The sequence below is a fragment of the Podarcis melisellensis genome (assembly GCF_964234715.1).
Source record: "Podarcis melisellensis genome assembly, chromosome: 10".
NCBI classification, from domain to species: domain Eukaryota; kingdom Metazoa; phylum Chordata; class Lepidosauria; order Squamata; family Lacertidae; genus Podarcis; species Podarcis melisellensis.
In genome coordinates this window covers 69,592,927-69,614,749 of record NC_138542.1, presented here as the reverse complement: position 1 = coordinate 69,614,749, position 21,823 = coordinate 69,592,927, and the positions used below count along the sequence as shown (strand labels likewise).

The window sequence follows — 21,823 nt, the reverse complement described above, 5'->3', positions numbered from 1 at the left end:
GTCCGGAATTATGTTGTCTCCAATAGGGACTAGCCAGGTGTTCCTGTGAAGCTCTCAAAGCGGGGCACAACCTGACTTTCCCCCCATTCCAAAAGATGGAGGATCCATTTAAATCAGTCTTGTGGCAGTCACTGGTAGAACTAACCTGCCCATGAATGACAAAACTTTTTATAAAAGGGTAATCTGAGGTAATAGCTATCATTACATCCTGTGGCAATTAATTCTGGAACTTGAGATGGGGCATCCAAAACCACACACAATATTTCTAATTATGGGTATACTGGATATATAATGGCATTAGAGTATTTTCCTCCCAAGACTGAATTTGCCTTTTTACATTGCCACAGAATACTGAGCTAAGGTTTCCAGTGAGCTTTCTACTATGTTCACAACAACAAGCCTTGCCTGGATGGTCAAAGCCAATTTAGAGCTCATCAACAGGTACATTAAGATGAGATTGCTTTGCTCCCAAAGTGCTCCACTCCTGCTTTTACATTACATTTAATATTGCTTGTGCTTTTTTAAATGTACATTTTAAGGTTATGGAAGAGATGCAGTGAAGGAGGGAGGAGGCAAACGCAGGAGGAGGAAATAAATAATCACGCAAAAGGTTTTGTTTCACTGTTGAATTATATGGACCAGTAAATCCATGCCCACAGCCCTACTCATAAGCCAAATTCTGTCTCATTTCCCAGCTGGTATGCCTTCGCCTAACCTCCATATCAACCTATTTACTAGATATTGTGCATATTTTCTTGGGTTTGGGTGCTGTTTGGGATTTTTTTGTGGGGGATTGTTGTTGTTGTTGTTGTTGTTGTTGATACAGTAGTACCTCTGGTTAGGTAACCCTCTGGTTACGTAAACTTCAGGATGTGAAAGCGGCAAACCCGGAAGTATTTTACCGGGTTTTGTCGCGTGCGTAGAAGCAGTCCTCAGGTTGCGGAAACCTCGGGATCCGACCGGATCTCCAGAACGGATCCCGTCCACAACCAGAGGTACCACTGTATTTGTTTTAGATCTTCCTGTGATTTATGTGGAAATTGTTCAGCTTGGTTGTGTGTTTTTTAACCTTTTATTCATTGTTCATTACTACTTCTGTTGTGTTGTAGCCATGTAATATCTCCATGTTGTAAGCCACTTTGAGCATGGTTTGAATTGTGAAACATAAATAAAGTTATGAATACTCCCCTTTTCCCTTTTCCTGTTTGTGTCCCTTTCTGCACCAAGAGTCAATTACTAAGCCTAAGGGTTATGGCTGTGGAAAAGCAAGGATGTTACCCCCTCTACTTCCAGGCTCTGTCTACATTTAGTAAAACGGAAACAAAGTGGAAACATTTCCCCCTGAACCAAGACTGCCACCAAGGCTAATTAATAAGTTGGGCCTGCCTACATTATATTCTGGATGTTCATGAACAGCAGTGCCTGCTCCCAGTGCCTGCCTAAATATAGGGGCCAGAGCATTAACCTTTCTCATGCTCTCCACACCCTGCTCACTCCCCAATTCTTCCACTCCCTCAGCTTAGCACAGGATCTTGTTCATTTGCAGTGAACAGAGCTGCACAAATTTGACCGGGGATGATTCTGGCTGGTTCCCTTGGTAACACTAGAAAGCAAGCAGACAAGTGCTATCAGAGGAACACTGCACAACCTTAGGCACCCTGGCAGGCAATTAATGCCCAAGATTTCAGCATCTAACCGTGTTAGGCTGTGCTAGCACTTTCGGCTGCAGCTGCTGGGGCACAACAGGAAGCAGGGCAGCAGCAAACACTTTACGTCTGACAACACAAGAGCCAGTGTTTGCACTGGATTCTCTCAGTCTGCCCTCAGGATCCCGAGCTCAAATGTATGCCAGTGTCTAATAATAATAATAATAATAATAATAATAATAATAATAATAATAATAAATGCACCCTCACTATTGTACAGAACTCCTGGATAGTTACTAATGAGTGCATGTTCTCCAACACATCTGCACATTCCTGAGTAGTATTTTTCTGCTTAAAACCACACACACAAACACAGAGGGGTGGGAGAGACTCTTAAGGAATTCCTGCTTGTTCTAAGATTTCACGCAAAAATTGTACATTCATGAAACTGGGGGAAACAGATGATTCAGTTTCAGAGCTGGCAGAGTGAAGGCACAGTCAAGGAGACGCTTGAAAGGCAGCCAGCAGATTGGAACCAAGCAGAGCCACCGCCTGGCATAGCAAGGCAAGGCAGATAAGGGGTGGGCAGGAAAGCAAATAAGCAAAGCCAGCATATAATTAATCAGGCCAGTCTGGTCTTTATGGTGAGGAATGGAACGAACTATCCTGGCATAGCTGTCTGACTGGATTCTTAAAAAGCAATGCCACCACACTGCAACATTTTGGGGCAAGCTTACCTGTTTAATTGCTACCAACATACCGATAACTCTGATGAGAGCTCCATAGGGAGCTGTCCTTGGTGCTGAACCTCAGCCATCCACCTCAGCTATTCTCCCTTCCTCTGCTCCTCCCCTCTAAGGCACTAGAAAAGAGCTTCCCAAACTTTTCATGTTTGTGACACACTTTTTAGACATGCATCATTTCGCGACACAGTGATTCAGTTTTACTAGCAAACCAGAGATTAAACTAACCCCTTACCAGCCCTGGGAGATGCGCCACACAACACACATGCACACTGAAGCTGACACACTAACGTGTCACAACACACAGCTTGGAAAGCTCTGCACTAGAACAAGAGAAAAGGAAAGAACTCATACACCCAGAAACAGTCTTAGAATTCCTCAAAAAAAGACCAGCAAAGTCCATAATGCACGAGACACTGAATGCTTGTGGATTTTAGCTGTGTTTACTGATGTTGGCAGCTATATAAAGACCTCTGCTAGTCATCTGTGGTACATTTGACACTCAAAAAGGAAGGCAACCTGTGACTTCCAGCCTTCAGAAGTGTTCCCTGCCTCCCCGCCTGGAGGCTATTCTTTCTTGCCACTAAAAGGTAGATAGCTATTTAATGACAAGAGTAGGCAACCATTAACTCTCTATTACACCTTTATTTGACTGGACTCTGAAGAGCTTAAAACGTTGAGCCTGTAACATAATTCATTTGCAGAACTCCACAGCTAATTTATTATTTATTATGTTTTAAACAGGATCTCCAAGCCCCCAAATTAGTTGCTTTAATTTTGCCAGCACTCCTCTCCACCACATTGCCTTTCTAAAAGTCTGTTATTAACTCCCAATGAAGACAATCAAACCCATAATTTCAACTCCACACACTTTTATTTAAAAATATCTGAATTTGCTTAGCCACTAACATTTGCATCCAACGCCTTATTATGAGGAATAGGGGTAAAGTCCTAGAACACTCCCTGCATTCAATCTCATGGAAGTTTGGCAATGTGCTGCCAGGAGTTCAGGGAGCACTCTGCACAGCATTCAGCTGGTGGGAGCATAACTGAATGACCTCCAAGAAAACATGTGCATATACAGGTATCAGAATTTGGTTCTATCTTGGAGCTGGATTTGGGTAACTCTGGCATAAAGTACAGAGGTGTTGGTGTTTGCAGAGTGTGTACAGTTTCATGAGGGTAACGTTTTGACAGCTGGACTGAATCCAAAGGATCAGGCTGCATGTTATGTGCCTCTTTTTTCTGTCAAATTAATGATGAAGCAAGATTTCCTCATTTTCCACAATCCACTCTGCTGCCACTAGCAACAGAGGAAGGTAAGAGCACTGAAACCCAACAGCACTCAAGCAGCTGGGAGTCCCGTTCAGATCCCCCATATAGCTTATGAGATTTTAACAAACACTGTCTACGATTCCTGAACCTTACTTGAAACTTACTTTTAAAACTAAGAAACCAGAAAGCAAAGTATACATACAGTGTGTACAAATTCAGAATATTGCTCATCATGGCAAAATCATTTTCTGCTTACTGCACAGGAGTCTTTGGTGCATCTGCTTTCTGTCTGCACTGCAGTGCTGCCTCAGTTGCATATGGTTATTTTGGAAGGTGAAGAAGAGTTTGGAAGAAGAGTTTGGACTTGATATCCCGCTTTATCACTACCCAAAGAAGTCTCAAAGCGGCTAACATTCTCCTTTCCCTTCCTCCCCCACAACAAACACTCTGTGAGACGAGTGGGGCTGAGAGACTTCAGAGAAGTGTGACTGGCCCAAGGTCACCCAGCAGCTGCATGTGGAGGAGCGGAGAGGCGAACCCGGTTCCCCAGATTACGAGTCCACCGCTCTTAACCACTACACCACACTGGCTCTCACCACACTGGAGGAAGAAGGTTTAGCAGGTGGATTGTTGAGCTAGATGGCCTTTTACTTCCAGTAATCCTATACTCTGATTTCTAGTAATATGCATTTAATAGCATAACTGCTTATTTCTCAGGACTGGGAGCTATGTTATCCCAAACTTAAAGACCATGTAGTTAGGACAGCTGGAATTATGCAGTAAACTTTAACTACAGAATCAGTGGAGTTTAGGAGGGCCAATGTAGGATTCATTGACAGTTCAATTAATCTTGCATATAGCGATCTTTGCATGTAATTGCTACTTTATCACTTTGAGGTTTTTTCTAGAATAATGCAGTATATAAATTGTATGAAATAATTTTTCATATTGTCCCTTCTCCAATATTCATTTATGTATAATGTGCTTTTGATTTCTCCTTGATAGTTATATGCTTTTATGGAAACTAAGCCTTATGAGGAACAGTTGAAGGAGTTGGGTATGTTTAGCCAATATTACCCTGGGAAAGAGGAGACTGAGAGGAGATATGATAGCCATCTTCAAACGGCTATCACATGGAAGATGGAGCAAGCTTGCTTTCTCCTGCTCCGGAGGCTAGGATTCAGGTGACAAGAAAGGAGATTCCAACTAAACATCAGGAAGAACTTTCTGATAGTAACAGCTGTCCAATAGTGGAACAGATTGCCTCAGAATTGAACTAGATGACTCTTGAGGTCCATTCCAACTCTATAAACTGAAATTTATTTACTGGTCTTCTGAGAGTATATTTAAAACACATATTACCAAACAGATTATACGGTAACCTCCCAGGTCCTGTTTGCCTCAATGGGCAAGAGGGTGGTGCGCAAATTAAAAACCTCATTTTCACAAGAATTCTAGGTAACTGCTTACTAATGAACCTACTGAGCCTCTTAACTATTGGGCACACTGTCAGATGCAAAAAGCCTCCTGAGTATTACTGTACCGTTTACTAGTCTACCACCAAATGAGAAATGCATCTTTAAATCTAGGGAAGAGGCCCTCCAAAAATGCTTCCATATTCATTAAACACAGAGAAAGTGTCATTTTGTTACAGTTGCTGACATGTATTTGTTGCGACAAACATGCAGCTTTTACACTAGGGAGACTCTCCAGTAGCTGAGGATGACAATTAAGTCAAATACAACTGCTTGATCATGGCAATTAAAACTCCCAGAGAGGAACACGGGAAGCAATCCAAGCTCCTAATCACTTACAATAGTTTTGATATCATTTTAGAAATTCCAAGCTTCAGACCATCAAGTCTTTATTATAATATTGTCATGCAATTAGCCCAGAATTCAGAAACATTAACGAGTGTTTAAGCTGCTCCCTTTACACAAGGGGAAGCACAACTAGCACTAGTAACAGCCCTTGCAAGTCACTCAGAATAAATAGTCATAAGCAGGGTTAGTGGAAGGAGTTTTACAGAAACATGTTGTGCTTCCATGTGACTTTTTTTCAAACAGCAAAAATGACTGGCTTGGATAGGAAATGAGACAGAGAGTTTTCCCCAGTTGACTCTATTAGGGGCAGCTCAGCTGGTTAGAGCTGGTGATGGTAACACCAAGGTTGTGGGTTCAATCCCCATATGGGACAGCTGAATATTCCTGCATAACAAGGGGTTGGACTAGATGGTCCATTCCAGCTCCACTATTCTATGGTTCTATGGTTCCTGGAAGAAAATTGTGGGGAACCTGTGAGAAGATGGTTCACCACCACCTTGAGATTCCACAAGAGCTAGGGGTCTTTTTACAAAGACTGTTGGATTGCGTTGTGGGTAAGATCTGAATGGGCCTTGGACTGACACACTCATTTCCCAGCTACTTTCTTTTTCTTTTTTATTTCTTTTTATTAAGTTTCATATAATTAACCAAAAAGGAAAAACAAATCAGCAGTTACAAAAAGAAAAAAGAAAAAATAGATAGGAAATATCCAAACATAACATAAAAGTATTGTCCGTTTCCGTTACAGTTCTTTGTCTTCACATTTGTTTCTTTATATCTTTAGGAACTTAACTCATTCTTCTACTCCCTATTGACCTCCATCCCTCCTGATTTCAGGCTTCTTAATATACATAATTTATTTTTCCTGAAGCTGGTGATTGTTGATGGTTTGCACATCGTAAGATCTATATCAGACCTGCTATAGTTTCTATAATTCCCTTCAATATATATCATAAATTTGTTCCAATCGTTAATAAACTTTGTGTTTTTTTGGTTTCTAATTTTTTGTGTCATTTTTGCGAGTTCAACAAATTCAAATAATTTTGTTTGCCAATCACTAATTGATGGGGTGTTTTGATTTTTCCAATTTTGGGCAATTCATAATCTGGCAGCGGTTGTTGCATACTGAAATATAATCTTATCTTCTTTTTTGATTTCATCCCCAATTATTCCTAGTAGGAATGCCTCTGGTCTTTTGGGAAATGTATATTTAAATATTTTTTTTAACTCATTATAAATATGTTCCCAATATTTCTTCATTTCGTCGCATGTCCACCACATATGGAAAAAATTACCCTCTTTAGTTTTACACCTCCAACAGTTCTTATTTCCTGTTTTATACATCTTCCCTAATTTTGCCGGTGTAATATACCACCTGTACATCATCTTTTCTAAATTTTCCCTGAGTGTTACACATCATTTTCCAGCTACTTTCACTGCAGAAAAAAGTTCTCAGCCGAACCAAGAGATCCTGCACTCAAACATATGCAGGCATGAGACAATTCCTACTAATTGAAGACCCACAACCCAAGCACCTTGAGGGACACGACTAAAAAGGAGAAAGCAAAGCAGGAAGGAGAAGTGATGCATCGGTGATATATGTATTAATGAGAAGGAAGGGCTGGAGGCAAAGAGCAGGAGAGTCATAAATCAGCCAGCATGAATACAAACTCAAGACTCTGAGCAGCAGTCGCCACATGGTCTGTTGGAGACTCTGTCTGTCTAGGACAAGCTCAACAGCATCGGCACTAATATCTCTATCCTATGACTGGCCACTTGTGACCAAAGGAAGGGCTTGCCACAGTTGCTGCTATGCAGAGTGCTTGCTGGATTTGACTCAGGAAGCAAATCAAAAGGCATTGAGTTCAAACGGCCCAGTTACCTTGGCAAGCTTTCCAGCTCCCAAGACCAGCTGGAAGAACAGACTGTGAAGGTTATGGAGATTATGTGTGTGTGTTTCTACATTATTATTATTAGTAGTAGTAGTATTAGTGGTGGTAGTAGTAGTATTAATTGAATTTTTATATACCGCCTAAACCAGGAGGTCTCAGGGCTGTTCACAGAACAATATAACACTATCAGCATAAATGCTGCTTTTTCATTGCAACCAAGAAGGTGCCGCCTTGTTCATGAAGTATCCTAGTCTCTGTCTTTATAAATCTGTTCGTTTCCTGGTTTCCTGACTGTGGTTTTTCTAACTGTGCAATCCTAACCATATCTACTCAGGAGTAAATCCTGCTGAATCCACTGGGGCTTACTTCCAGGTAAGTGAGCTTCGAATTGCAGCCTTAGTCAGGATAACGGAAAATCAATTCACACAAACTCCAAAGGACAGGAACATGGATAAACTCCAGAGGTGGTGCATGGCAAGTCCTTGAGGTTAATTAAGAAAAATTAAATCCCACAAGGCCAGAAGGCCAAGGACGTGTTTCAAATCACAACATGAGGCATGACAGAGATAAGAACAGAATGGTGCAGTGAGGGGAATATCTTCATTTTTCTATACTTGAGTGAAATGGAAGGTCTAACATTCAACTCCGGGGGAGTTGCTGCTGCACACACCTCAAAATGCTTTGAGAGCATTAAAAAGGCAAAAACAACAAATGAATGGTGAATATTTCAAATCAGTTTCAATAGGAGCACCTTTTAGCCACAGCACAATAGCAATGAAATAGTGTGACAGGAGCACTTTAATAAGGGCATTTGAGGCTATTTCCTAACCAGAAAGCCCACCCTCAATACCCCAAAATAGCACATTTCCAGATCCAGAGATTCATAACTGAGCCTCCCAATTTAAAGATAGGTAGGATGGAGACATAAAGTTCCGAGTCTCACAACAGCACCTCCATATTCGACAAACGTTAGCACTGAACTTTTTTTAACCTGCTGTCTGTAACTCTGGGGGAATGGAAATTGTATGGTTTATCCCCCTAGGCTTTCAACCATATCCCAGAACTTCTCAGAGGTCCCACTTCTGTCTCCTCCTCCAAATCTCTTTCCTATGAAGCTTTGACCCCGAAGTCATAATTCCCAATGATAATGAAGTATCTGTATGCAGAATTGCTTTGGCTGACATTCATCAACATGTTAGCCCACATACCCCCACCTTTCTTCACCTCACCACCCTTATCACTGTCTAAATGTAGATTTTAAGTTTCTTGGAGAAGGGGTCTAGACCTGTGCCTTTTTCCTCTATGTTGTTCCATAAAGTACCATGCAGAATGCTGGCCCTATGGAAATCCTCCACACAAACATCTGGCATGTAGGAGTGCAGTTACCAATACTAGGATAACTTGAAGAAGAAACTTAAGGAATAAAATCCTGCATGCCTCAGAGGTCTCTCCTGTCTATAAGCCACCCCCTTTCCCCAGAAAATCTCTTAGGGCTGTTGTTTAGTTGTTTAGTCATGTCCGACTCTTCATGACCCCATGGACCAGAGCACGCCAGGCACTCCTGTCTTCCACTGCCTCCCGCAGTTTGGTCAAATTCATGTTAGTAGCTTCAAGAACACTGTCCAACCATCTCATCCTCTGTCGTCCCCTTCTCCTTGTGCCCTCCATCTTTCCCAACATCAGGGTCTTTTCCAGGGAGTCTTCTCTTCTGAAGAGGTGGCCAAAGTATTGGAGCCTCAGCTTCACGATCTGTCCTTCCAGTGAGCACTCAGGGCTGATTTCCTTAAGAATGGATAGGTTTGATCTTCTTGCAGTCCATGGGACTCTCAGGAGTCTCCTCCAGTTAGAAGCTTCTAATAATTATTTTCAATGATATTTGACCTTCAAGTATTTAAATGCTGTCCTTCATTCAACAGCTAACCTCCCCGCTGTTTATGCCTCATACCATCTAAGGGGCTGACCCATAGTTCACAGCAAATACTAGATTTGAACTCGGGATTTCCTGGTTCACTGTTCAGCCTCTTAGCTACTTCACTCACAGCCATTTTTAAAAACCAAAGTAATTTAACTTCCCGCTTGAGATATCACATTTCTTTCCTCCCTGACCCCATCAAGTTTTATAATGCATATGTATGGCAAAATTCCAACTTGGTCTTTCTATAGTCTTGTCTTATACCATAAACAACAAGGTATTCCTCCCTGTTGGGGTATCACATTTCTGGCAACATGAGGTGGTCTCTATTGGCAGCACTTTCTGGCAGCCCATACTGGGTATCTGTTCCAGACGGTATTGTGCTCCCAAATTCTGATGTTGAGACACTAACAGTACTGCAGAAAAGCTCCCAAGGTCAAGCTTTTGACTGCTTGCACCTTTCGACAGCAATTAAGCCAGCTCTGTGTGTTACACAGCAGAGATTAAGTTGTCCTGCTCCTTATCACAGACACTTAGGCCTTGGAAAGAGTTGGGGTTTGTTTATTTTTAATAAGCAACAGCTCCAGATAGGAACTACAGATCAGAAAATGTCTGAAGTCATAAATGCTTACACACGGAGAGAAAGCTTTGTGTCAATAGAAAGGCTCTTTCTTCCCAAAAGGCTATCAATATTTTGAGTGTTCAGAAGGAGGAATCTCAATAAAGGTGTCTGTCTGCTGGAAAATGCAGAGCAGCAGCTGTTGTCTAATAAGGCAATGCTGTTGTAATTCAGACGCGAAAAATGCAGAAGATGCTTTGCAGATCAAGAAAGGGTGAATCCTCTGTAGCAATTTTGAAAGCAGGTGCCCTCCCAACATAATCTATACAAGAAAAAGAGTAAGGTATCAGGAATATTCATTCTACACAATGGACATCTTTGGGTGGATTTATTCCACACAGTAGCTATCTTTGGATATTTTGGGGGAGGGTATGCAAAACAGGAAACCTAGATGAATTCTAGCAGGAGATGCCCCAGCTAATTTGGGGAGCTGCAGATTCTAAAATGTGAACCATGAGGAGGCAAAGCTTGCAACAACTGTTCAACCTGCAGCCCCAGCAAGAAAGAGGATACAGGAAGGCAGGAAAGAGGATCATTCCCAGGACACTGGCTACAGCTGACTAACTCAAGAAAAGGAACTGGGCTTCTCTTCAGCTTCCCAGAAATCACAGGCAAAAATAATTTCGTATGAAAGAAACATCTCTAGAAGGACCAAGGCACCCTCCAAGCTCTGAGAAAAATGAATGTGCACAGCAAGTGATCAGTCTCCCCAAACCAGATCCCTTGCCCAGTTCCTGTCACTTTTCTCCTAGCAATCAGCTTGAAAGGTATCACTGCAGGGTTGAGAATAGTCCCCCATCAAAAAAAGATCTCACATTGAGATGCCTACTTGGTACATATAGCAGGCCCATCTCTGGATTGCATCACTGATGCCACACTGAGGGCTGCGGCTGCTTTCACAGGGGCTGCCCCCCAGGTTGTTACCTTCAGCCCTTTTCCTCCTCCGAGGCACAGCTCCAAAAATTTCTAGAGGAGGCTGCATTCAGCACTATTGGAGGAGGGGAGGGTGGTGTCTAGAAGTCATGTGCTCCCTTAACTCCTGGACTCAGCTGCCTCTCTGGCCTTAGACTAGAGCCCAGTCACAACCACCCTGAGGGAAGTCCCCCATGCTAGGACTCAGTATGGCTGCTGCATTTGTGTCCTCTGGCCAAGAGACAGGAAGTGCTGCTGCCTAGAGCTTGCTGCTTCAATAATAATAATAATAATAATAATAATAATAATAATAATAATAATAATAATAATTTTATTATTTATACCTCGCCCATCTGGCTGGGCTTCCCCAGCCACTCTGGGTGGCTTCCAAAAAATATTAAAATACTATAATACATCAAACATTAAAAGCTTCCCTAAACAGGGCTGCCTTCAGATGTCTTCTAAAAGTCTGGTAGTTGTTCTCTTTGACATCTGGTGGGAGGGCGTTCCACAGGGAGGGCGCCACTACCAAGAAGACCCTCTGCCTGGTTCCCTGTAACTTGGCTTCTCAATGAGAGTTGAAATGCAAGCAGCCACCTCTTGCCAAGGATGAGTTAATGACAATGTTGGGCTTCCTTGGCTAGAGGTGTTTATTAGCCTTGTATCCATCTAGGATATGGGAAGCAACAAATTATTGGGGGGGGCAAGGGGGTATAGGAAAGAGAACTCTAGGCTGGATATGAACGGAAAGCCCAGGCCTTTCAGCAAAAACAAGATAGAAGCTGAGTTAGGCTCTTCCCACCAGAGGGAGTTTGCACTTCCTGTCTAAAAACCCCCCCTCTGGAAGAAGGAAGGAGGAGCTCTTCTATCACCAAGACAGAATTCTTACAGACTTAAAAGCAATCTCTGCAGCACATGGATAAACAATTTAATTCCTTACATATAGATTCTGTTTCTCTTTTCTTCCTTCCCACCCCCTTTTCCTTTGCTGTCAAGTTATCTGACCTCTGTTTGATAATCTCATTTCCTTAAAATCAAAATACCGGAAATTTAAGCTTCCTAGAGTGTTAATTGTGACCCTGCTCCATTGCTAATCAAAAAATTGGATGTTTTGTATGAAAATGCTGCTCTAATTAATTCTCAGTCATAAAGCGCCCTGGTTTTAATAACCCCTTCTTGATTGGATAGCCTTTGAAGAGACGGTTGCTGCTAATCTGCTACACTAGAAAAACTGCACACAGAGGAAATAATAAGTGGGCTTCTAAGGTCTGAATGAGATTATTGCATTAACACAGCCAAAGCGAAGAAGAGCAATCCCTCTGCCCCAACCTCAAATAAAGCTCCGATTTTGACGGGGTGGGGAGCAACCAAGACACCCGAGAGAACAGAAAGTCCCCTAGCTGCATTCCTCAAGGCAGAAGGAGCTCTTCATTTCATATTGTTCTGCCATTTTGAGGTTCCTTTTCAAAACTTAGGGCATCCACCTGCCACAATGCCTTTTTAAAAATGAGACAAGAACACATCAGTCCTTCCTTCCCCCTCCCTATCTCCTCTGAATGACAGCGTATTATCATACGCAACTCTAAGAGTGCTGAACTGAATTTTCATTACTCCAAACGTCAGAAGCAGTTTGTGTCACCAGAGAACACAGATGGTTGTCCCAGGCTGCCTTTTTTTGTTGCTGCTGTTCTTGGTTAACACAAATTGCATGAGCCACAATAGATTGAGCCTTGCAGAAGAGGTGGGTTCTTCCTGGGAATGCCATTCCCTATATACAAGGCCTGAACTACATGCTCAGCAAAATCAGTGTTGCTCTGAACTTTACGATATCGGGCTGCAGGCACAGGGAACTAAATTTCTGAAGGAGTTTCAAAAATTCCCTGAATGTAGAAAAAGCTAGCACAAGAAGGTGGTAGAGAAAAGGGCAGACTGTTTTGCAACCAGGTAGACTCAGCTGTTCTGTTCTTGGTTCATGAAGTAAGTTGTCAAGAGAACCTTGCAATTATCTTCCAGAACTTGGGAAGACTAAATATTGGTGGAAACCTGCCGGTTGTTTTCCCTGCCTCTTTGTGCCCCCCTGAGGCTCTTCAAATTCTCTCACCGCATGAACTTTCTTCATGGACTTAGTTGGCAAACTGATCTGAGAGCACTGCATCAGCGTGGGAAATGATTTGGGTTCCCTATGGTGACTTAGAACAGAAATATCACCTGCTGTATCTAACAAAAATCTCAGATTCACACTGGCTTTGACAAAAACATGCAACTTGCTTGCAAGACACATCCTAGTAACCAGATCTCTCCTTCGACATGTTGATTTCACTTGAAACCCAACATAGAGGAAGGATGCCCTAAAAATATATTATTAGTCAACATTTTTATCTAGCAAAGGTAAAGTTATAAACACAGCCTCCATTAATAGTTAAGGCCCTTATTATCTAAACCAGAGCTTTCCAAACTTTTCATGCTTTTAAACATGCATCACTTTTTAAACATGCATCATTTCGCAACACGGCAATTCAGTTTTACTAGCAAACCAGAGGTTAAATTAACCCCTTTCCAGCCCCGGAAAGAGCATGGGGAGCGTTCATGAGAAACACCTACATACTGCAGTCGACACACTAATGTGTCACGACACACCGTTTGGAAAGCTCTGTTCTAAATCTTGGCTAGCCAAATTTTGCAATGATGCACCCTGAAGGAAAAGAAAAAATCCTAATATTCTGGGTTCTGAACTGGCAGTGAGTGACCAAGAAAAGGATCTTGGGACTGTGGTGATTAACTTGATGAAAGTGTGCAGCAGCTGTGAAGAAGGCAAATTCCATGTTAGGGATCATTAGGAAAGGGATTGAAAATAAAACTTCCAACCTCAAAAAGGACATTGTCATGCTGGAAAAGGTTTGGGAAACAGTAACCAAAATGATCAAGGGGCTGGAGCAACTTTCCAATGAGGAAAGCCTGCAAGATTTGTGAATTTCTCATTTAGAAAAAGGGTAAGGGGGATGGGATATCATACAGGTGTGTAAAACTAGGAATAGTGTTGAGAAAGTAGATAGGGAATTTTTTTTATCTTGCTTTCATAGTATTAGAGCCTGTGACTGTCCACACTGGAAGCTTCCAGAGACACAAAAGAAAGCACTTCTTCACACAGCACATCGTTAAACTATGGCATTCACTACCATAAGATTATGGTGGTAGCTGCTAACCTGAATGGCTTTAAAGGGGGATGAGATATTCATGGAGGGCAATGGCTGCTGGTCATAGTGGTTATATATAACCCGCAGGATCAGAGACAAAATGCCTCTGAAAGGCAGTGGCTGGGGATCACGATCAGAGACTGCTGGTGCCAGAGCCAGCACAAGTTTTGCTGCCTGAAGTGAAGAACAAGACCCTCCCTCACTGCATATACAGAACACAAACAAAGCGGCAGCTGAGTCTTCCTCACTAGTGATGGGACAATAGCCTCCACTATTCCTGAGAGCAGAAGGCTAGCTTAGCTGGCGTAGAGCAGCCAGTGTGGCACACACAGCTCTGTCTTCCCAACAGCTTGCTACACTCCCTGCATCTAGTGATGAAGGCAGAAGCCTGACTAATAGCAGGGCTGGCCCTAGCTACTATGCTTGTATCCTCGTGAGCTTCTCACTGGGGTATTCTCTTCTCCACTGTGAGAATGAATGCTGGAATAGCCCTTTGGTCGGACACAGAAAGTCTCTTCCAATGTTCTTACCCATGACTCTTGACTAAGCTGCTGTTGAATGTAACTCACTGGCATGGATATACAGTGGTACCTCGCAAGACGAAATTAATTCGTTCTGCGAGTTTTTTCGTCTTGCGAATTTTTCGTCTTGCGAAGCACGGATTCCCATAGGAATGCATTGAAACCAAATCCCCTAGGAATGCATTGAAACTTGCAAGACGTTATCATCTTGCGAAGCAAGCCCATAGGGAAATTCGTCTTGCGAAGCAACTCAAAAAACGAAAAACTCTTTCGTCTTGCGAGTTTTTCGTCTTACGAGGCATTCGTCTTGCGAGGTACCAGTGTATAAGCAAGCATTACACCAGCTCCACTTCTTGAATGCTCCAGATAATCTGAATTAAAGTTTGCATTTTGGGCTGTTTTTCCCTTGCACAATTCTAAGTTACCTTCCATTCACTTCCAAATATTGCAAGTCACTGCATTAAATGCTGTAACATTTCTTGTGAGGCAAGCTCCAAATACTTGATGTGCAGACATACCAGACCAAGATTGAGGGGGAGGGGTGAGAAGAGGCAGGTTAGCGGCCACAAACAGCTTCTTTCACAAAGCTCACTGGATGGAATGGTCATTACTTTTCAGCCTAGCTTACCTCACAAGGTAAAATGTGAATGATTATATAGCACCATGAGCATTAGTTAGTACACTGGGATATGAATGCTCATACATATGAACGGCATACCTCTGCACATCACAGAAAGGCTGACAGCTTCCTCCCTAGGAAGCAGAACACAGGAAAACTCTGAATATTCTCAGATCAACTTACAGGTCATTCTCCTCCATTGCAAAGTGAAAGTCTGGAAGAAATGTGCTTCTGAATGAAAGGGCCATAACCCAATAGAGAGCTACCTGTGCAAAAGCCTAGTGACTCATCAGATTAATTAGGCCTTTATTTGGTGCTGGATTGTAACACTCAAAACAACTAGCTCCTGAATCAATCCTAGAGAGAATTTGGCTTTGCTCCTGAGAAAGCAGCTAAAAATAGAATATATTTGTTCCCTCCACGCACCCCCCAGTGACACCATAGCAGGGTTTGTTGCAGATCTGTTGAATTGCGGTGTCAGATTTACTGCTTTGCAGCGAATGGGTAACTTTTAAAAGGGAATGGCACTTCCCTCCCGGCTAACTGTGTCAGTGTGCTGGTGTGAATGCTGCACCCCCAGCCAGTTTCTAAATGCAGGAAACCTGGCAGGCAAGAGAACAGGAGAGGCTGTTCCTCTAAAAGCTCTGAGCATCCACCTCCAAGTCACGTTGGCTCCGCATTTTATGGCAGAGTCAGAATCAGCAGGGGGCATTGGTAGCGACAGTAATTAAATCCTATAGTGTCTGCTATGCAAAGGGCACTTCATTAATTACAAGGAAGGTGACGGCTGTGCTGTGCAGCTCTTTGACAACCATGCCGCTTGGTGGAATTAACTATACTATTAGTGTAATGTATAAGAAAGCTATTAGGGATGTAATAGTAAATTCATCTGAATACAAAAATTTTAAACACAAACAACGCAAACAGGCTCTCTCTTTTATCAAGGAAATGCCAAGATCTCACCTCTCACTGTTAGATTGGCATTTTATAGCATCTCACCCCTTGCACACACACTAAAGCACACACCACAACCACGGTGTATAACTGGGTAATTGCATTAGCTCACCTTCATCCCTTGTTAGCCTTTGCCTCTCCCCTTCCAACCCAGCATCTGGTTTTGAAATGCAGAGAACTTTGAATGGAAAGATCCCTGGGTCAGGAGCCTACCTTCCTTCCTTCTTCCAACAATGCTGTAAAGGGCCAGGACCATGGATGGTTCTATCATAAGCAGCAAACAGGCCCTCGCAACTAAGTGTTGCAGTGGATCTCTAGTCTCTCTCTCTCTCTCTCTCTCTCTCTCTCTCTCTGTGTGTGTGTGTGTGTGTGTGTATACACTACCAGAGCCTAGCATTAAAAATACAAATACAAACGTTAAGAACAATAAAATCAGAGAATCAGAGAATTGTAGAATTAGAAGGGACCACAAGGGTCATCTACTCTAACCCCCTGCAATGCAGGAATCTTCTGTCCAACGTTGGGTTTGAACCTACGACTGAGATTAAGAATCTCATGCTCTACTGACTGAGCTGCAGATCACTTGTTCCAACTTGGGTCTATCTTTATGTGCTTTTTACTTTAGGTTTTTTTATGAACAATTAAAAGTGCAACTAGTCAGCTTGCAAGTCAATGCAACATGTGACTTCTGCATGCAACTGAGTGTTTGGAGGAGATCTGAGATTAGCAATTTAGGTAGACTGAGATTTTCTGCAACCTGCAATAGCTCTGAGGTTTTCATTTTCTCCTCATCTCTTTCCCTGGTCTGAGGAAAGTCACTGTTTGCTGTTTGGTCCATATTTCCTTTAAAGCAGGGAGAGAGAGAGAGAAAGAGGGAGGGAGGAGCATGCATGCCCAGGTCTACTGCATTACTATTTCCCAAAGTGTCAGACCCATCTGTTATACTGGCCCCCCCCAAATATAATACAGCTGGAAAGAAATTTCAGCGAAATCTATCACCCTGAAAGCATTACAAAACATACTTGGTGAGTGGGTGGGTATCAAAACCTGGCTGTACTGTAAAACTCAAATATCATGACAAAACTCAAAACTGATATTGCTACCATGGAGTTTTATCTTGCAGTTCAGTATTTTGAATTCTGACTTAAAATGTGAAAACAACTAGTTTGAAGTTTTGATCTGTTTCCAATTTATTTCAGAAAAGACAGCGGCTATCAAGGTAAGTGAAAAAGTGTTACTTAAGTGTTCATTTGAAGCCAGATTTGGCCTACCTTGAAGTTCACCACTCCTGCTGTACAACTCCCTCCTCTGCTCCCGCAAATAGGCACTCATACTAATGGCATGGGAAGATGATTCAAACCTGCAATGAGACAAACACAGCACGTCAGCAGGCATTATGAATCGATGTGAAAGTCAAGGCCAGTTCCAATATTCATGGTCATATACTGACAGTATAATCCTGAGAGCCAGAAAGTGGTCATCTTCAAAAGCTAAACAAGTTGCTAATTCTGTTGATCTCTGACTGAGTCCCCATATCCCTCCCCATTATTAATCATCTCATACATTTCATTCTGCTGCTAAGATCCTAACTAGAAGGCACCAAATCTTAGTTTGTGGCATGTACCTCACACTCTTCTGAATATTCTTCGGAGTATTATGGGCCCCTGGCGTCATGAGCACTAACGAGGGACACAGGTCATTTACTCAAAGCAACACTTTTGTACTGATCATTTCCAGCCCCACCCTATGCAAAATGGGCACTTCCTCCTTCCTCCCCACTTACCATGTCAGGTAAAGTCAGACTACAAAACACAACTCTTTGAATATTCCTGGCCATGGGAAACTTGTGAGAATAGTTCTTTTAAGACATGGCTAGGCAAACTAGGTCTGGGAATCAGCATGTTTTTACATGAGTAGAATGTGTCCTTTTATTTAAAATGCATCTCTGGGTTATTTTTGGGGCATAGGAATTCGTTCATTTTAATTTTTTTTCAAAATATAGTCCAGCCCCTTACAAGGTCTGAGGGACAATGGACAGGCACCCTGCTGAAAAAGTTTGCTGACCCCTGCTTTAAGAGTTTTGCCCCAGACACACGACTCTCTAAAGCCCTCTGCTTATAAGGTAGGCAGAACAGTCTCTTCCACAACCATTACAGAAGGAAAGAAAACATCCTGGGAAAATGCCACTTTAGGTGGCCATGCAAGTCTGCCTAGCAGAAGGCCTCCCTATTCTGTCTGTATGATAACTCAAAGGAACATAGAAAGCTGCCTTGCACCAAGACAGACCACTGGCCCAACTAGCTCAGTATTGTCTGCTCTGACTGGAAGCAGCTCTCAAGGGCTTCAAGCAGGGGACCCAGCCATACCTAGAGAGGATGGGGTAAACACCAGATGCTCTACCACTGAGCTTGGGCCCTCTCCATAACTTAGCCTGATTACTCAAGGAGGGCTCTTGAAAATGCAGAGAGCCTTCTGGCAGGTGGATGGCCCTCTAAATGGGAAAGAGGGTTGGGAGACAGCTGCTCTGTGTGGTGAGACAAACACCGAAGGAAGAAGAAAACAGCACAACCGAGGCATTATCAAACAACTACACCTTTCAACAGGATGAAAAATGCTATTTTAATGGCAAGATCTCTGCAGCTGCAGTGACAGCTGACAGATAAAGCAACCAGAGATCCCAGCAAGCATGGCTGTCATTGTTGTTAAAGCAATGACAAGAGAATGAGCAGCAGGGGACATGCGCTTCTTATTAAGCAATTATGCCTTACTTCATTTTCGTCAGACAGAAATGAGTGCGTGGGGCTGGAGCAATGAAGCTGACGGGCTAACATGCCAAGCAACAGGGGATGGGAGCAGTTCAGGATCAGCAGGGAAACTGCAAGAAATCCAAACCTTCCAGGGAATCTATGAGGGAATCTCAACAAGGTTCTAGTCCTTTGATGCTGAGTGTGAAGTTGCAGGCTGCCTGCAATCCCTACACAACAGGGGAGAAGGCGCCGTGGTCTAAACCACTGAGCCTCTTGGGCTTGCCAACTGGAAGCCAGCAGTTCAAATCTGCACAACAGGGTGAGCTCCCATTGCTCTGTCCCAGCTTCTGCCAACCTACAGTTTGAAAGCATGCCAGTGCAAGTAGATAAATAGGTACTGCCGTGGCAGGAAGGTAAACAGCGTTTCTGTGCGCTCTGGTTTCCGTCATGGTGTTGTGTTGCATCAGAAGCGGTTTAGTCATGCTGGCCACCTGATTCGAAAAGCTGTCTGTGGACAAACACCGGCTCCTTTGGCCTGAAGCAAGATGAGCGCCTCAACCCCATAGTCGCCTTTAACTGGACTTAACTGTCCAGGGGTCCTTTACCTTTTTTAACCTTACGCAACAGTGTGACTATATAGCACATTTTAAAACAATTACAGTAATTACACGTGATAAAATTATAGGCATAGATAGGTTTGCTGGGAGGAAAAGTGAACAGGCACCAAAGACATTACAGGCAGAGGCATTTGCCTAATATTAATGGGCAGGTTGTTCCAAAGAGAAGGTGCTGCTACACTGAAGGTTTGATTCCTTGCAAGTGCAGAATGAACAATATGTGATACTTGTAAAAGTGCCAATTCTGAGATTGAAGCAGTCAAATGGGTACATATGCACATATAAAGGAAACTGAGACCAAGAGAGATAACTAATCCATGATGCCACAGTCCCAGAGATTAATTTAAAAGGTGCATTTCCAGTTTACCACTAATTAATCAAAGGGGCTTATTCTGGGCTATTGGTCTCCAAAAGAAAAGTTAAGAAAATGGTAAAAGAAAAGTAAAAAATGCAGGGTAGTGGCACTGCTGTATGAAGGCTGGAAGCCAGAAGTACAAAAGATGAACCCGAGAATCACTCATGTTTAAAATGTTGACAAAAAAAAAAAATCACAGCAGTGATTAACAGCATCCAGTTGAAGCAGCATGAAGAGAAAGAGGCACACAATGGACCAAGGACAGAATTCTTGAGTTAATCAAAACAGAATGGAACAGAAGAAGCACAACTGCCAACACAGATCAAGCTTTGCCCTTGTCATTCTATAACTTTCTGTAACACATGTTCCCACGCATGTCTGTGCAAGAGTGTAAGTCAGTCGGATGTGGAGAATTCTGAAACAAATAAAAGTGGCTGAACTTCAGCTGTGGAGCCAAAACAGCCCCAATGATTTATTCAGACAGTTGCAAGAACCAGCAACCTTTTCCTCCTCTGCAACATTATTTGTATGTGTATGTTCTCTATACCCTCAGAGGAACAATAAGCTTGCCCAGCCTCTCTGCCTTCCCCAATTCATGAAGTTGGATAAAGCAGTCTTATCCTGTATCTCAGGGGAAAAGAGAAGAGCATCAGACTCCCCTTCCACTACCATTTATCACCATTTCTCCTCCAGGATTCCAACTCTCACGCCTCCTTTAGAAAACTCAGGTCAGGGAGACCCACATTTAATGTGAAAATGGGGGGGGGGTCCATTTGCATCATACGTCTGACTTCCACGTGACCTAAGTGTTTGCAGCACTCCTCCCTAAATTCAGCACCCACCTTTCCTCTTAAAAATAAAGCATTAGTAACTACCAAGCACAGAGCAGTACTGAAGATGGACTGGACAATCTCTATGCAAAGTACAGTTTGGAAAAGAGAAGGAGCGCTGCACTTACTTGAAGAGGGAGGTTTTAGGCCTCTGGGGTTTCTTTTTTGCAAAGAATGCTGCAAATTCCCGTCCCGAGCTGGCATAACTAAGCTGAGCTGATGGCTCCGAAGATGCCCGTGTATTTTTCATATCCAAGTACTCCGTGAGCAGCATCTGGAGAGAAAGGGAGGGAGGAACAGCATTTTAAGAAGCACGTTTTCAAAAGGCTTTGTAAACAAAGTCTCAAATTAATGCCGGAAAACTAACCCATACAGTCCATGAATACAGTCTGCACAAAAGTTTACCATCAGATTACAACTCTCGTCAGAAGAAAGCTTTTGGTTCTACTCAAAACTTCTGAACAACTAACATGCCAGCCATTTGGTGTGGAATGGCTGTGGAACTCCATTTCATCGGGTGTCAAGGAAATAAAACAACTATCTGACTTTTAGAAGACATCCCTGAAGGTTCAGGGAGGTTTTTAATGTTTGATGTTGTACTGTGTTTTAATTTGTTGGAAGCTGCACAGAGTGGCTGGGGCAACCCACTCAGAGGGGGGACGACAACAACAACAACAACAACAACAACAACAACAACAACAACAACAACAACAACATCAACTCTAGTAGGGCAGTGGTGCCTCAGTTCTGAAACACCCTCCTTTTGAAGGCTAGGATAGCCAAGTTGGGACGCAGGTGGCGCTGTGGGTTAAAGCCTCAGCGCCTAGGACTTGCCGATCGAAAGGTCGGCGGTTCGAATCCCTGCGGCGGGGTGCGCTCCCGCTGCTCGGTCCCAGCGCCTGCCAACCTAGCAGTTCGAAAGCACCTCCGGGTGCAAGTAGATAAATAGGGACCGCTTACCAGCGGGAAGGTAAACGGCGTTTCCATGTGCAGCTCTGGCTCGCCAGAGCAGCGATGTCACGCTGGCCACGTGACCCGGAAGTGTCTCCAGACAGCGCTGGCCCCTGGCCTCTTAAGTGAGATGTGCGCACAACCCAGAGTCTGTCAAGACTGGCCCATACGGGCAGGGGTACCTTTACCTTTACCTTATAGCCAAGTTATGGT

At 43.1% G+C, this 21,823-nt stretch overlaps 1 protein-coding gene across 2 annotated transcripts in view; it reads right to left on the bottom strand.

Moving 5' to 3' along the window:
* EXOC4 (exocyst complex component 4) overlaps nt 1–21,823 on the bottom strand; it is a 352,759-nt gene that overhangs the window by 217,275 nt on the left and 113,661 nt on the right. The window contains exons 8-10 of one of the 2 annotated variants that reach the window (XM_081926879.1): nt 20,788–20,933; nt 17,382–17,470; nt 9,900–10,172 (exon numbers count right to left, since the gene is read on the bottom strand). In XM_081926879.1, coding sequence (XP_081783005.1) covers nt 10,081–10,172; nt 17,382–17,470; nt 20,788–20,933 — 327 coding nt within the window. In that variant the 3' untranslated portion in view covers nt 9,900–10,080. Of the gene's footprint in view, nt 1–9,899; nt 10,173–17,381; nt 17,471–20,787; nt 20,934–21,823 lie in introns of those variants that run through there. The other variant, XM_081926878.1, reaches the window with a different exon arrangement.